The following is a 16,149-nucleotide window of genomic DNA, read 5'->3' on the forward strand; positions in this document are numbered from 1 at the left end:
GAAAAAATTTTTATAATGCACACAAAATTACACCTGAACAATCTATTCATATATTGAAGAGAAAAGTCAAATTACCGACAGCTGGTAGCCCTGCGCTCGCACTCATTTGTGTCAAATTGTCTTATTGTCGAGGGTAGAACGCTTTTTTTGTTCGAACCCAGGTTGGTAGAATTTAACGCGAGACCAAAGCGGATTGCTCTACAGATCATAAAGTTGCATTAACTCTGTGCACTCCGAACTGTTAGACAAACTTGTATCATCCGACAGGAGGATATTACAAAAACAAGCCTTGCACCGTGGTCTGCTCAACGGGCCGGCTCTAATTTATTGAACGGAACCTTCTCCTAAAGGCAACACATTATAGTGCTATTCTGGCACTTGACAAGCACTCCTTAATCAGAAAACGACCACGCGCAATGACGGAAGAGCACTCAGCCAAGAGCGAACACCAAATTGTTCGCATAGGTGGAAGAAAATCGAAGTTAGCTGTCATTCAGTCCCATGAGGTCAAGGACCTTATTGAGCGGGAGTTTTCTCAGTACAGCTGCACCGTGCGCGCGCTGAAAACGCTCGGTGACCAGGTACAGTCGAAGCCGCTGTACTCATTCGGCGGTAAAGCTGTTTGGACCAAAGAGCTCGAAGATCTTCTATACGAGAAAGATAAGGAGAAGAGGATAGACCTCATTGTTCATTCTCTGAAAGACATGCCAACCCTTCTTCCCGACGGTTTTCTTGTCGGTGCAATTATCAAACGTGTGGACCCCACCGATTGTATTATAATGGCCAAAGAGAGCCCCTACAAAACTCTCGACGACTTACCAGACGGAAGCGTGGTGGGCACGTCTTCAATCAGGAGATCCGCGCAGCTTAAGCGTAAATATCCCAAGTTGGTGTTTGAAAGTGTCAGAGGTAACATTGAGACTCGGTTAAGTAAGCTGGATGACCCGATTACGCCTTTCTCTTGTATTGTTCTGGCTACTGCAGGTCTGCTGAGGGTGAAGCTGGCCCACAGGATAACACAAAGGCTGGATTCTTCTGTAATGTATCACGCAGTGGGGCAGGGTGCCTTGGGAATTGAGATACGGTCGGATGACCCTTGGATTGCTGGAATCTTGCAAAAGATCAATGATAAGGAAACTGCCATCTGCTGTTTCGCCGAGAGATCTCTAATGAGAACCCTAGAGGGTGGCTGCTCGGTGCCAATCGGCGTTGAGAGCAACTACGATGATACCACAAAACAGTTGTGTCTCAAAGCCGTTGTTGTGAGCGTTGATGGCACTGAGGCCGTCGAGGACGAGTACACAATGACCATCGAAGATATGCGGCAGGACGCAATCATCTGCGGCCAGCAACTCGCTCACAAGATGATCAAAAACGGGGCCAAAGACATCCTCGACAGGATTAACCTGGACAAAATCGACCAATGAACTCTATTGTACACGCAGCCCTGCTTGCCTTGTCTTCAGAGAGATAAATCAGAATTATTTATTTGTTAATAGACGACCTTGTAAATAACGGCATTTACGACATACACACAAGTAATTGTAAAATACTTTATGGATTCCTGGCCTAAGGTGAATTGGCCTAGCCAACCGAGATGAGTAGGTTTCTTTGCCTAGAGCTCACTAAGTCACGTGTCGGATCTTAATGAGCTATGGTTCTGAAGTTTGGCGATGACAGGATTATTTTCCGCCTTTGAAAATGATCAATAAGCTTAGATCGCCACTTCTCTTCAAAACGTTGGTGCTATGGATGAGTCGCTGGATGAGGTCTTGGGTGAAAACTATGGGAAGCTTTCTTTGAAGGTTTCTCAGTCGCCACTAGCTTTTGGTCACTGGGAAGAACTTATCAACTATTTGCTAGAGAAGGCCGGCCCGTTAAACAAGGCACTCAGTGGGCAGCTTATACAGTTAATACGACAAACATACAAGTCAATGCTCACATACCTCCCTTACTTGGAGAACTACAGCATCGATTATGCACTCTTTGAGTACAAGTTGGGAAATATCAAAGAAATGCATGAAGCGTTCACGGCGGCATTGCAGAAGCATAACAATTACTCGTTACTAATATGGATTGAATATCTCAAGGCCTGCAATGAAGTAGTAATAGACAACAAGAAGCTTTTCCGAAAATACGAGCTAGCCGAGTCCTTCATTGGGCTGCACTTCTACAGCGGAGAGTTTTGGGAGATGTACCTGGAACAAGTCAGGATGAGGTGTTCAACCCCAAACCGGTACATCCTAATTTTAAGAAAGGTTATAGAGCTTCCCATATATTCGTACAGCCGATTCTACGCCATGTGGCTTTCAGCTATTGACGATGTCAAGGACGTGAAACAATTGGCAACAATGGTTCCTGAACAAGATCTCAAAAAGAAGGCCAAAATAGATGTTAGAGCTTCGGGCAGGAAAGGGCCTCAGCTCCAGGAAACCAAGAAACTCCTCAAACGTTACACGAAAGAAATGTACATGGTTGTACAGCATAGAGTCTTGGAGTTCTACAACTTGTTTGAAATTAACCTCAGAACTCAGTACTACACTTCAGCAGAAACATTGATCAACTACAATGAAATTACTACGTGGCTGAGGTACCTGGACTATTCAATTAATAATGGAATCAATCAGTTAACCCAGATCAATTTCCAGCGAGCATTGATTCCACTAGCACACTACGAGATGATTTGGCTCAAATATGCTTCTTGGCTCGTGCAGCATCAAGATTTTGTGTCAGCAAAAACTGTTCTACTACAGGGGCTGAGAATTTCTCATAAGAAAGCAAAGATTATAGAGAGATTATCAACCATAATGCTCAAAATTGGCCACTACTCCGAATTGATACAGCTGTATAATGAGATACAAAACGTTTACGGTGAAAAAATAGAGGAGTTAGATGATTATGAGCTATTTTTCGATTACTTCCTTTTTACAGCTTTCCTCGAAAAAAGCATCAATGACAACTTCAAGGCAGGTTGTGTTCGAAGCCATATTGACCCCCTAAAATTGGCTTTAAAACGGTTAAGTTACGGGGAAAACAAGCGTGGACAAGTTGAGCTTCTCCACGCAGTCTGTCAAATGTACTCACGGTTTTCCCATGAAACACTCGAGAACAAAATTTTCAGGCCCATCATAAACCAGGATTGGTCTTTTTACCTGAATAACGGGATGTTTTGGTTCGAATATTGTCATAGCGTATGGTTTGATCCTTCTTCGTCCTACTTAGAAAAAAGAAGGAACATTGTAAACAACATAATTCCGTTAGCTGTCAAGCAGGAGCCCAAGGCAACCAAAGGTGTTGTAAAATTCTGTGAAATGTATCTTCCAGAAGATCTCAAGTTGTGCAATAAAACCTAAAAAAATGCATCTCTCATTATTAGTAAAGTTCAAAATAAATGTTTAGCGCTGTTGCCACAGCATAAAGGACTAGGAGAATGATGCCCACATTCTTATCAACGCGCCAGTTGTTGAGGGGAATGACAATCAAATAAACAGCAAATGCTGCCAGAAGGGTCAGGCAGCTAACAATGAGAAGTGCACTGACCTCAAAGTCGATGTGTCTGAGCCAAATGGAGCCTTCGTGATGACTTTTTTTTAGTAAAATGACTAACATTCCGTCGAGACCGATACCAAATAAAAAATATAGCAGCGGGCCTCCAAAACAAGCACCTAATGCAACATCTAGCACTCCCATTTTTGTGAATGTGACTGTCGTAGCAAGATCACCCACAGAGTTGCCCCATGCAAAAATAGTTAAGCCCAGCATAGCCTCAGAAACATTTAGAGCAGCAGCGCTTCGCCTCAAGACTTCAACAACATTTTTAACAATAAACGATATCGTCGACACCGATAAGAGGAAAGCAAGTATTGAAACAAACCTAATAACAAATCCATGCATTTCTCTCGACCTCAAATAATAAAACAGCAGCGCAGTTGCTATGATGATGAGCACATCAAACAGGTGCCAGGAATCTGTGATAAAATAGTCAATCAGCAAAGGGGCCACAAAGACTTGAATGCACGTAATTTTGCCTCTGTTTTGTCGATGACCAAACAGATTATCAGGCGACGGAATCAAAATCCGCAAAATAAGCAAAACCGGGGTGATTACGAGAAGTGTCAGGATTTCTGCCCAACCATGACAAGCCTTCTCGTTGTACCAATAGTTATATAGAACGGACTGAATGATTGGCTTTTCTTGAATTTCTAATAATTCCTGTTCTGACTTAAGCGGTAAGGGCTCATTAGCGTCGGCATCAATTTGCTCGTTGGATGATATGCTCCCCATGAGTGAATTGTCTGAGCTTTGCAAGTGATTGTCTAAATATAGCAAATAGTCAGCGCTGACGGATCGCGAATTCGTACGGATAGGGGGCTTTAAAAGTCCTTGATCAGTATCGGAAACAGACTGTCCTTCGTCCCACCCTCTACTTCCTATAGGCTGCTGATTATGATCCGGACTTGAAGGTTTTATGATATTGAGTTGTGCACGCAAATCTTGATGAGAAACACATTTGGTAAGTTTGGGATGAGTTGTTGGAGGCTGAAAAGCGCTTTCGTTATCCCATACGTTCAAGATGTCATTCAGTGGCATCTTCATGTATATTGAATAGTTTGAACGCAAGCGGCGACGTATTTTACAGCTAAGATTAGCCTTGCGGTGCTCCAGCTCCTGGAGAAACTGTGTTTCATCTCTTGAATTCAGATGCTGATCTGTCTCTGAACTTGAGATAATAGCCTCATTAGCTTCAGGCGGAACCAAAACGGAGGGAACTGGCTCGTCAGCCTCAAAGTAGAGCTGGAATATAACATAGCCAACATAAACGCATACCATCAAAACACATTCCCAAAACACTAGCTTCCCGTCATATAGAAAGAACAATGAGAGGAATATCAATACTGCAAACAGCACAAGGTCTTTCATAAACCTGGTCCGATTATAGCATAGCGTAGCACTCCCCTCAGTAGGGATTAGTGGATCAAGCTCACGCTCAGGGTCCAGATTCGCAAACTCAATAGTTCTTACGAAAGGCATTGCTCCAACGACCACTGTAAGTAGGAATACAACAGCACCTAGTAATTCTCCCAGCGCGAGGGGAGTGGCACCTGAGCGCATAGACTGGTACGTACTCGTGATGTCCGGAATGGAGTTCCCCAAAGCGAGAAGCGTCATTCCAGACACGCGGTCTGATATGTGGAGCACCTGTTTCGAAATGATCGACAAGTTAGGTGTCAGGAAATCTGATGTTATCAGCCCCAGGGCCGTAAAGCTATAGCCCAGCACCCAGGGGGCCACTAAAATCGACCAATAAGTGTCATATCGTAGCCCAGCTGTAATGCAGACGACCTGAGCCAAGTAGAAGCACCCTATGGCCAGCCTTCTTCTCCAAAGTGCCATTATATCAGGTGTAAGTTATCTTCAAAAATACTACTCTGAGATGCTTAATTAGGCTTAAGTAATAGTGGCTTATAAGTCAAATCTAAACGCAACGAAAAGAGAAATCCCACATTGGGTTGCTGGATCATAACTTATTATAGGCTTTGTACCCTGGTTTTGCCAAGGTGTTGGTCGCTATTTTTATGTCGGTTTTAATGTCTTTTATCAGGGCCTCTTTGGTCGTGTAATCGAGTTCGGGCCTAATGTAGCCTAATATGTTGAATTTGACTTTGGCACCGTAGAAGTCATGTCCAAACTTGTGTATAATGTGCAGCTCCACAGTCTTTGTATCGTTTTGGTAGAAGGGATTGAGGCCAATCGAAAGTACAACAGGCCAAACTTGCATTTCCTCATCTGAAAGAGATTGTCCAAAGTTAAAATCAACATGAGATCCGTCCGGCCTCCGAAGCGTTCTCTTAGAGCCTTTTTTCGCTTGCACCAGTCTTGCAAATCCGAAAAAGACGCCGAGAGGTAGGCTTTCCACCACCTTAGGGACTTGTTCAAATAGCACGTTTGCCGTAGGAACACCCAATTCAGAAGACCCGCGGCCGAACCCGCAAACTATGTCGCAGAACTCGGTGGTTATCGGATAGGGGTTTTGAGGAAAGTCAGGAATGGGTACGTCGGCAGTTCTTGGCATGGATCTCTTGTGCTGCTTGTCTATCTTTTGCGTTTTCTGGGCAGTTTAAGGGCAAAAGAAGTAAGAATTTGATCTACAATCAAGTAAACAGGAAGCGCGACAAAAATATCAGTTACCTCTGCAGCTGAACATCTTAAATATGATTAAATAGTAGGACCAAAACTACTTCAAAGTGTGAATTTACGCATTCATTTCGGGGAACGACTTTAGAGTGCCCGAAGTCTCATAATCCTCTGACAGAATACGAAGCCTCGCGGCCCCAACATACTTGCGCTCTGCAACAGCATTTGTCAAGTCGTTGGTGAGAAGACTCATAAGTTTCCGCGCCTGGTTTCCGTAAGCCTGTACGAATTGGGCGGCTGCAGCGTCCCACCAGGATCCTAAAACCACGAAGTGAGTGTTGGTCAATAGGTCTGTATGAGTATTGGCAATGCGAGCAAGCATCTGCCAGGAATGCACAATAGGTAGAGGGTGAGCTTGGGACGAAATAATTTCTAGAGGAAGCGGGAGACGCGTAATCACAGAAAACAGAGTAGTTATGCCCCCCATTCGTTCATCATACGATGTTTCTTCTTCCCAGGTATCGTTCTGGGCCCTTTTCCATCCCATCTTATATCTTCCTTCTTCTGAGTTAATGTTACAGGTGAAGCCTATAACAAGTGGGCACTTTTTGACGAAACGCGCCATCAAGAAATCCAGGAGTTCGGGATATCTAGCAAGCAAATTGAGAGCTAACTTTCCGAGAGGCAGGGCACTCTCGGGTTTAACCCTAACCTCTGTTTCGGCCTGCGAGACTAGAGCTTTAGCGATGAAGTTCAAAATCCATTGGTATCCGAGCTGGTTTGCTTTTGTCTCATCTACCAGTGAGGAGAGCTCTGAAAAGATGGTTGCCAAATGTTGTTCGCTGTTGGTAAGCTGTCCAAATTTAGGGTTGATTTTGCGTTTATGCTTTGACAGAATAGACTTCAAGCTCGTGTCTTTTTTGACAGGCTCAACAATCTCGGATTTGATTGCTTTGATCCTATGTTTGTAGTGTTTGAAGAAATCCTCAACTTTTGAGAAATTAGTGAGCCCAAAAACCTTTTTCGCTTCCTCCTGGGCCTTGAGCTCTTTCTCCGCTGCCTCTTGTTTACGTCTCTCTTCTTCTAGTCGCTTTCGCTCCGCTTCTTTGCGCTTTTGTTCTTCAAGCTGCTGCTTCCGCTCCATTTCGGCCCTTTGTCGCAGCTTCTCGGCTTCCTCTCGCCTGATTCTCGCTTGCTCTTCGGCTTTTCGCTTCTGCTCCTCCTCAATTCTCTGCTGCTCCATCCGAATGCGCTCTTTTTCGTTTTTGACCTCTTGCACTCTCTCTGCATTGTCCCTTTCTAGTGTCTCTAGCTTCATCAGTATACTCTTCGCGAGAGATTCGCGTAAGTTTAAAAACATTTCGGGTTCATAGCTGTGCCTCGCTGGTGTTGGGTTGAAAGGCTTACTCTCTGATTTGCTCAGTGATTTTGTCCTTTTTCGCCATATTCCTGGTTTCAATCTGCTTGGGCCGGGAATCTTTGAGCCCAAGTCTAGTTCATTCATCAGCTCAGCCAAACCTGAATCAAGTACTCCTATACTGTCACTGGGTACTGTGTCCCTTTTTACATGCCTAGGAAGCCTCAGCTGTGGAACATGCTCATCGTCGCCGCCAATAACCGTGTATTCGTCTTCGTCATGCCATTCCGGGGAGTCAATATTACACAACTCTTCATAATTGAACCGCATTGTTAGCAGTTACTTGCAGAGGGGGCAACTGCAGGCTTTCACTTATATGAGTAAGTATTTACCTTGATTCACACGATATTGAACATTGAGATGATTTTCTGTCAATTATTACAAAATTTTCCACTATAAAGTTCGAAAGCACTGTGTTCAACATAAAGAAAAGCTGAGGAGTATTTGAACGGGTCCTTAATCCTCTGAAAATCATTGCAAACACGAACCCACTTCTCGATAACGTAAGAAGTCAACAGTCGCTCAAAATGCGGTTTATTCGTGGGTTTTCGACAACACGCAGCACCTGCAAATCAGCATGTTCACTGGTAAAACCAGTGCATCATCTTGTCAAAATTGATAAGAGCAAACTCTCACCAAGATTTGAAGAGCTTAAGTATGCTAAGAATGATATCAGATCGCCAGGATTCAAACCTGTCGCTACGCACCAAGACCGTGTTGTTGACCATTACCACAACACTCTGCAACCCGACTTACTTCTTATAAACTACTCTCACAAGGCACAAGTTGAAAGGGGCGCCAAAAAGAGAGAATGGGACAATTCAAGCCCTTACCACTTGAATAGGCAGCTCAGGAAGCCAAAAGGGTCCGCTGCTCAGCTTCCCGACATTCATCCAATAAAATGGCATAACATACCTTCATTGGAATCTGTTGTCATAAACTGTTACGCTAAGGAGTCTAAGGAGAACCAGCTGTTGCCTATCACTGCAGCACTCCAATTGCAACAGATCACTGGTTGTAAACCGCAACCTGTGTACGCGAGGACAGATGTTCCTTCATGGAAAGTTAGGAGAGGAACGCGCATGGGAGCCAAGGTTGAGTTAAAGGGTCGCCCAATGTCACAGTTTTTGAGCACTTTGACTGAAATTGTTCTTCCCAGGATAAGAGAGTACAAAGGAATCAGCAACAGATCAGGAAACAGATTTGGGGGTCTCTCATTCGGATTGACATCCGAAGATGTTAGGTTCTTCCCAGAAATAGAGTCCAATCAGGACTTGTGGCCCAAAACTTTTGGTTTGCACGTTAATATCAACACGACTGCGCAGAATGATGTCCAGGCCAGAACGCTGGTAAGTGGATTTGCGTTCCCTTTTCATGGCCCTGAAAGGACCAAGTAAAACTCAAGAGCTTGTAAATAGTAACATATATGTACACGTAAAAAGAGCCAGTCTATTTCTTTTACTTTAGTCAATTTTGCATCTACTTAAACGCGATCCAATTTTATCTTATTCATTTGTCTTGCTACTAAAGCGACTCTGTCACCCAAGGATAGAGCTAGGCCTTGACCCTTCGAACGAATGCGGACATGTCCAGTAATTTCGTGAGAAGTAGGATCTTTTTCGATACAGAGGTTGGCCAATGCATCCTCACCGAACGTCGATTTCGAGTAAAGGTTGCAACTCAAAAATCTACATCCTTCCTCGCCCAGGGCTTCTTCGGGAGTTAAAATACCCATACGCATTCCCTTGATGAGCTCATCCAAATATGCATGTAGTGTGGGGAGCTTCGACTTGACCGTTATTTTGTTTTCCCATTCAAAAGCGTTCCACATTTTACGGAACGTGGCATCGTCGGTCTTAGCTGGCTTAATGTAATCCATTATATCCACGTGAATGTCGTTCATGATCACATAGCGAGCATCCTCACCGTGACCGCCATCATAAATGATGTTACCGAATATGACACCGGTGTCGGCAGACGAAACCTTCACTGTGACAGTCAATTTGTGAAACCCGTGAGCAATAACATTAGTGCTTGGCGGGCTGTCAATAATCTTCAAGTCCCCTAAGGTCGCAAATTGGACGTGAAGGTTCCTCAATGTTTCCGTTGTTTGATTAACTAGCAACACATCCAATACGACATCGAATTGGTGGTTTGTGATGTAGGCCTCAGCGTAGACTGGATCTGAGAAGCCTGTAAGTGGTACGATCTTCTTCAACTTAGATGTCACAGATGCCAAACCCTGGCTAGCCGAAGAGTCTCCTGATATAGCTCTTTCTAAGTCCTCATTGATTGTGTCGACTGGAGTGTTTTGAATATCGACTGAAGCAAACTGTCTGAACGAAATGGCCTTGTCGATGGGCTCAGCAGTGCGAGCCAAAGCAGACGCAGATTCCTTCGCGGATTTACGTTCCGCACTCGCAACTTTTGACTCAAATGAACTCTTAGTGGCTTCCAAGTACGCCAGTTCCAAGAGTCTCTTACCCTCTGGGGACTCTTGGATGTGTGTGCCATCCATCAAAATTGACAATGCAATCATAATTCTCTCAGAGGAGTCCTCGTCAATCTTTTTCTCGACCAAAGAACTCTGGCCAGCCCTTAGAATGCTAACAAGAATTAACATGGCTTCCGCTTTCAAAGCATTGAGAATAGCCTCATCCTTCGAGGTCCGCTCGAATCTTAGAGCACATTTGACAATTGTAGTTGCAAGAACCGATGTGGTGTAGAAATCTCCGTTGAGAATAAAGCGGCGCAAAGGTGGCCTCGAGTCCCTTTCTTCCTTCGTCAAAGACTTGCCCGCATCTGCGGCGAAGGCTGACTCAGTAGCATACGTCCCATCTGGTAGGACAACGGGGCCAGAAGGCGCAGACTGCTGTTCTGACGAAGGCAGTTCATCAGAACTCTCGCCTTCCATCTGTCTAAGTTCGGACTGAACTATTGGCAGCTCACCAACGCTGCTGCGGATATGTTTCCAGGTGCTTTGGATGTCTTCGGCATCCAAGGAGTACTCACCCAAGATCCACAAAGCCCCGCGGTATGCTTTAGCTGACGAAACATAAGGAAGGGCCCCAATAAGGTGCTGCAAGATTTCTTTTCTAAGTTGAGGGTACTTTTCGATGACTTGCTTGATGAACGCTATCACATCGCTTGCAGCGCTAGAGCTGAGTTCACCAATGAATTCCAAGAACAACGAAACAACGTCAGCAGAAACCTCAACAAATCTAATAGCAACTTTGTGAATGTTTTTGATTAGTAGCTGTCTGTACTCTATAGCCTTTTCATCATTATGGGCATTCGCAATAGTAATCTGAAGCTCTTTCTTCAAAAGCTTGACAACATCATCCACGTTCCTTGAAGAAACAAGTTCGAGGGCAATATCAAGAGCTTTAGAGCGAACATCCAAGTCCTGAGCACTCAAAACACGCAAAATATCTAGTGTGAGTTCCTCTAGAAACCCAGGTACTCTTTTGTGAACGTCTTGGATTCTTTCAAGAACGATGAGTTTGACATTATTGTCTGATTCCTTGACTGCTAAGTCTATAAGCTTAGTGGCAACCTCAGAAAGCTCACGAGGATCATTGGTCAGAACGCTCAACGCTAGGGAAGCCTCAAAAATAACCTCATGTGAAGTTGTAGCTGCCAATAGATCTTGCAATAGATCCACGTACTGAGGCTTCAGGGTAGGTGTTTGGATTGCGTCTTTTCTGATAAATTCAATGAATGCGTCTTGCAAAAGGGAATCAAGACTTTCAATAGACGCAATGTTTTCCTGTAAGTAGTTAAGGGCAGCCTCGCGATCAAGATCGGCCAGCCCTAAGAATGCATTTCTTTTACAAACGGGATCAGTTTCAGCCACTAAAAACGAGTCCATAATTTCGCAAGCATCTGGGATCAAATGCTCACTGACTTTGTAAATTGAGTACACAGCCAGAATAGCATATTTGCGGATGTACGCGTGGCGGTACTCCAAGCAACTGCGCACTGCAGGTACCATTTGTTCCAAAAGATCGGCCTCGCGCAATTTTGTTAAAAACCTCAGTGTGTTACCGCGGATGTACTCATTAGGGTGTTGCAAGTCATGTTGGATCGCATTACACACCAAGATCATCTCCTGCTTTAGTTTGCCTTCACTATCAAGCTTAGGGACAATTTCCCAATAAAAATATAGAAGTTTCTTCAATTGCTTGTTTTTGGATGGCATCACAAACCTGATTACGTGCATAAGCATTTCTGGCAAGGGGTTTCCATCCAACATCATAACAAGGATCCGTTTCATCGTGCTGATCTTTTCCTCGTCTGACCCCTTTTCCAAAGATCTTTGCAGCTCTTGATTGGTGTAACCAACAAAGCTGGGGCTCGGATCATAAACCAGCGTGTATGCTGACTGATTAAGAGTAGCGCTCATTTGTGTCGAAGAGGCGTCTTAATCCCGCTCAATTCACACTTTTGATGTTTGTTTATCTCTCGAACCGACACTTGCCACCTATGTATCAAATTTTTAAGCAGTTTTGAAGAATTATCCAAGTGATCCGTTTATACGGAACAGAGAGATTCTAAATATTATTTGGGCATTAGTGAGTTTTATGAACGAGAAGGGAGTTGCGTTATCAGATCCCAATTCAATCAAGTTCTGGATCTTTATTGGTTATGTGCAGACCTCCGTTGTAAACGTGCTTGTAATATGCTGAGTTGCTGGTTTGAACGGAGAGCGCATCATCGGAGGAGCCGTCATCAGAATTGTGTTCAGCGTATTGTCGCGAAAGGGCCCCCTCAGTTTCTGAAGGGTTTTTGATGGGAGGAATATAATTATAGTCCATATCAAGTGTCCCTGTTCTTCGCCGGTTAGTCTTCCTTGTGAAGTAGCTAGTTACAGTATCGCTTCGACCGACACGCCCATTATTGCCACTGTTCAGCCCGGTCGCTTGCGCATCCTCGTCAAACGTAATGCCAGAATGACCTCGCTTTTCGCGCAGCGGGGCCATTACATCATCGCTGTCGTAAGCCTCATCACCAGGAATGTTTTGTAGATATAATTCCTCGTCGTCGCTTTCGGAGCTGGCGCCAACATGGCCTTGCTGATTTGGCTCGCCATTGTTCTTTCCGAGTAAGTTCCGAAACTCCCGAGTGTGGTCCACTTTTGTAGAAATTTGTTGATCATCATCTGCGAGCAGACCGCCATGGACAGAACTATCCTCCTCCTTAGCAGTTTCAAGAGATAATAACTTCTGCTTTGCTTTTCCATGCTTAATACCAATCTGCCTGGAGCTAGTTCTTATTCTCACTTTAATATTTTGAGGCTGCTCTAGATTGTTTTTGGTCTTAAGGGAGAATGGTAAATCTGGAGGTGGCTGGAGTGTGTTAGAGGTTGGGAAGTATTTGAGACGCAATTCCTCGACATAGCTAGACACTAGCCTCACCGATTTCTCGGTGCCTGTACGAGTTGGCGTTCCAGAGTTAAAAGCAGCTGAATTGTCGTTATGAGTACGAGTGGGAGTAGAACTCGCACTCTCTGCGGAACCAAGATTTATGTCGTCCCCTGAATTTGATCTAGGTGTCGAAGCGGGTCGGCTTTCATTCGGACTGAGCTTGGCTTCAAAGGTTCCAATCGCTGGATCCGAAAAAGCAGTTGATGCGGGCACCGCAGCGGGCGCTGTGGAAGCATCCTTTAGAGGCAGTGGTGAAATTTCCTCTGCGCTATAGCAAATACTCTCTTCTTCAGTATTACTGCTCTCATCGTGCATAAGAAAGTTGGGCTTGTGGTCATTGACGACCCTCAATTGCCTTGGTTTTTCACCTATGGAGTGGTCGTCGTCAAACGACGATTGCGTTTTCTTTTCACTCAGCTTACGATAGTAATCTCGTACCCGCTGGGACCTGGCTGCATCTGATGACTGGCTGTCTTGCGAATAACCAAAAGAAGGGTACATTTGCTCTTCACTTTCGTCGTTAACAAATGGGACATAATCAACTTCTCTCACTGACTCTGCTTGTGAGTCTGCAAATGAAAACTGGTCGTCACCAGAAGACTCAAGATGAGGTTTATTGGTTTCATTAGGTTGCATAAGTGAATGGTCTGACCTTGTGGATCTTATGCTATGTGGCCGAGAGTCGGTAAGTTTTAAGGATTTAACATCAATTATAGGGCTCTCAAGATCAGTATCTAAGTCACTGGCTGCGTAGTTACGTGTTTGGATATCGTGGTTTATAGCATCTGCTTCAAAGGAGTTGTCGTCCTCCATGTTGCGACGCCTTTGTGCCTCGAAATGATCAAGCTCATCCATCAATTGGTCCAGTTCCGACTTGTTCCTTTTGTGACCTTGATAGCTTATATCGTCTTCATTATACGGTTCTTCTGATCTTAAGGTTTTTGCAGCTTTGCCCTCTGCGGTGTTAGTGCCTTTATTAGATTGTGGTTCGGTGTTCTTGAGATCCACAGGAGGCGGAGGCGGTCTTCTCATGTTCGAGAGCTGATTCTCGGCATCTAAGGGCATTTTCGAAGATCTGGCAGGCCGGTAACCACTTGAAGGTATGGAAGGTTGTCTATCAGTCTCCCCTTTCTTGTCACTCCGCGTGCCTGAACTCACAAGAGGTTTCTGAATGATCGTCTCAGTTTCAGAATGCGGTTTTGGTTGCGAATGCTTGAGGGGATATTTGTCCAAGGGTTTCAGAGAACCAACTTGTATTCCTCGCTTGGGTTCATTCTTGCTGCTACTTGAGAAGAAGAAGAATGAATTTCTTCGGGCCTTGTGTTCACTCATATCCGATTATGGGCGTCTATACTATGATATTTATGATGAATCGCTTCCCCCGCAATAATCAACGAACTCAAAGTCCGCGTGCATAATGATCAGGTATTCTGAACAAGATCGAAGGACCGTAGGATTACGTGTAAGGTGAACTGATCAGCTCTTGACTCTCTTAATATGTGATATAATTTAATATGTTCCTTTAGGCCTGGGCCTTTCTCGGTGGTAAGAAATTTCGCAATTCATTTATTGATTGGAAGCCTTAGTATAATTTTTACGCTGCTGGGTTTTCTTCAAATAGTTTCAGTAGAAGCTGCAAGCTTTTGACATTATGTTCACCAATGCCTCCAATACTGACCACCCTCACAGTACTTGGATGCGGTATTGACGAAACTGAGGTGAATTTCGAAACCTTCAAAGAGCCGAACCAAGACGTTGATTCATGGACGTTGTTCAGGTTGAGAACCACGATGTTGCAATTGGTTTCAGATCGCAGCCTGTTCAAATGCTCATATAGTAAGTCAACGTAATATACGCGAGGGCACTTGATGTAGGTTTTGATGATCTGATATGGTGACTTAGATTTCACTGCTTCAATGGAGGCCTGAATCGTGGCTTTACAGTAGTCAGTAATTTGTTCTTGAGTTAAGAAGTTGGAGTTGAGACTTCGAGACTGAGGGTCGAGCGTTCTTCCACTACCAGCTTTAGTACTTCTCGTAGCGCTGTCATGAGTAGAGACGCTGTAGCGGGATGTGTTTGAACTTGATTTCCGCTCAGAGATTGATGTACTAGTCAGACCCTGAGCTTCGGATTCGTCCCTCTTTTCCATCGGGGTTTCATTGTTATTTTTAATCAAGTCTTGTGCGAACCCTTCGAGGGACTTTCGTGTTTTCTCGATCAGAGCGGAATTTGTTTTAGCAATCTCGTTGTTATTCACTAACAGCCCTCTCTCCAGGAAAGGCACAGCGGCTATTGACATTTCTGAGACCAGCCACTTATTTCGCAGGCCCTCATAGAATTCCGATTTCACCCAGTTTTCCGACTTCTGAAACTTCAAAAAGCTTGCAAATCGTGTTAGCCCCTCGATAAATGAAGTTGCGCCATAAATGTCTATCGAAACCTCCACGAAGTTCGTGATATCAACAACCCTTGATACTGAGATCCCACATTTTAAGGACTCTGGATGATCTCTTGGCACCTTACATGTCTTGTGGATATAAAAGCTTCCCCTTAGAGGAATATTTCGCGGTATAGATCTGCTGTCGCTAGTCGATTTCCCTAGCCATTGTTTGCTTTTGATTCCAAAGATTGAGCAGAGCACTAGCGCCAACTGTAGGGAGCTGAAATTTGAAAAGTCAAGATACGATACGTTACCTTCCTTTTCAATTAATTGCAAGCTCTGGTTGTTAGCCAGCTCCTCAAGCTTGCAGCGACTAAGCTGCTTTGCTTCTAGTGCAGTGAGCGAAACAAAGATTTGACTTTTCTTAATGACCTTAGTTACATTAGTATTCCTTTGACTTACCGCCTCCGCAATGCTTAAAAGAGAAGAGCTTTCATGAACATCAGGCTTCTTAGTATTACTTCTGGACCCCTGCCCACCAGAGAAAGGTCTCTTTTTGACGCCCATTACCCTTGAAGTATGTTAGATGAGGCACACAATCTTGAAGACGTAGTTTAATTGAGATCTTCCGCGAGACTCATAATGCACGAGATCCGCTAGTACATGGCATATCCATCTTCAGATGCCGTTCGATTTAAATACTTTACAAAACTATGTGGACTGATAAACTGAGTCGCGGGCCGGGAGCTTCATGTATTGGCTCGGCACATCACTCACAATTTTTAAAAGTG

General features: G+C 44.3%; 9 protein-coding genes across 9 annotated transcripts; 3 read left to right on the top strand and 6 right to left on the bottom strand.

Moving 5' to 3' along the window:
* Window positions 1-416: 416 nt before the first annotated feature.
* On the top strand, window positions 417-1,427 carry HEM3 (hydroxymethylbilane synthase; the record flags this gene model as incomplete). Its single annotated transcript, XM_002553891.1, has 1 exon — window positions 417-1,427. The coding sequence occupies one exon, from the start codon at window positions 417-419 to the stop codon at window positions 1,425-1,427; it is 1,011 nt and encodes a 336-aa protein (XP_002553937.1).
* A 321-nt stretch (window positions 1,428-1,748) lies between these two features.
* Window positions 1,749-3,353, top strand: PRP42 (mRNA splicing protein PRP42; the record flags this gene model as incomplete). Its single annotated transcript, XM_002553892.1, has 1 exon — window positions 1,749-3,353. One exon carries the CDS (start codon window positions 1,749-1,751, stop codon window positions 3,351-3,353), a length of 1,605 nt encoding a protein of 534 aa, XP_002553938.1.
* Window positions 3,354-3,372: 19 nt separating this feature from the next.
* YCX1 (Ycx1p) lies at window positions 3,373-5,394 on the bottom strand (the record flags this gene model as incomplete). Its single annotated transcript, XM_002553893.1, has 1 exon — window positions 3,373-5,394. The coding sequence occupies one exon, from the start codon at window positions 5,392-5,394 to the stop codon at window positions 3,373-3,375; it is 2,022 nt and encodes a 673-aa protein (XP_002553939.1).
* Window positions 5,395-5,518: 124 nt separating this feature from the next.
* Window positions 5,519-6,073, bottom strand: FMN1 (riboflavin kinase; the record flags this gene model as incomplete). The annotated part of the gene is made up of 1 exon (XM_002553894.1): window positions 5,519-6,073. One exon carries the CDS (start codon window positions 6,071-6,073, stop codon window positions 5,519-5,521), a length of 555 nt encoding a protein of 184 aa, XP_002553940.1.
* Window positions 6,074-6,253: 180 nt separating this feature from the next.
* Window positions 6,254-7,822, bottom strand: GLE1 (nucleoporin GLE1; the record flags this gene model as incomplete). Its single annotated transcript, XM_002553895.1, has 1 exon — window positions 6,254-7,822. One exon carries the CDS (start codon window positions 7,820-7,822, stop codon window positions 6,254-6,256), a length of 1,569 nt encoding a protein of 522 aa, XP_002553941.1.
* Window positions 7,823-8,079: 257 nt separating this feature from the next.
* On the top strand, window positions 8,080-8,949 carry MRPL7 (mitochondrial 54S ribosomal protein uL5m; the record flags this gene model as incomplete). Its single annotated transcript, XM_002553896.1, has 1 exon — window positions 8,080-8,949. The coding sequence occupies one exon, from the start codon at window positions 8,080-8,082 to the stop codon at window positions 8,947-8,949; it is 870 nt and encodes a 289-aa protein (XP_002553942.1).
* Window positions 8,950-9,035: 86 nt separating this feature from the next.
* On the bottom strand, window positions 9,036-11,957 carry SEC26 (coatomer subunit beta; the record flags this gene model as incomplete). The annotated part of the gene is made up of 1 exon (XM_002553897.1): window positions 9,036-11,957. The coding sequence occupies one exon, from the start codon at window positions 11,955-11,957 to the stop codon at window positions 9,036-9,038; it is 2,922 nt and encodes a 973-aa protein (XP_002553943.1).
* A 214-nt stretch (window positions 11,958-12,171) lies between these two features.
* On the bottom strand, window positions 12,172-14,310 carry KLTH0E10758g (uncharacterized protein; the record flags this gene model as incomplete). Its single annotated transcript, XM_002553898.1, has 1 exon — window positions 12,172-14,310. The coding sequence occupies one exon, from the start codon at window positions 14,308-14,310 to the stop codon at window positions 12,172-12,174; it is 2,139 nt and encodes a 712-aa protein (XP_002553944.1).
* Window positions 14,311-14,572: 262 nt separating this feature from the next.
* SNU56 (Snu56p) lies at window positions 14,573-15,925 on the bottom strand (the record flags this gene model as incomplete). Its single annotated transcript, XM_002553899.1, has 1 exon — window positions 14,573-15,925. One exon carries the CDS (start codon window positions 15,923-15,925, stop codon window positions 14,573-14,575), a length of 1,353 nt encoding a protein of 450 aa, XP_002553945.1.
* Between the last annotated feature and the right edge of the window lie 224 nt (window positions 15,926-16,149).

The sequence above is a fragment of the Lachancea thermotolerans genome (genome assembly GCF_000142805.1).
Source record: "Lachancea thermotolerans CBS 6340 chromosome E complete sequence".
Classification (NCBI taxonomy): Eukaryota; Fungi; Ascomycota; class Saccharomycetes; order Saccharomycetales; family Saccharomycetaceae; genus Lachancea; species Lachancea thermotolerans.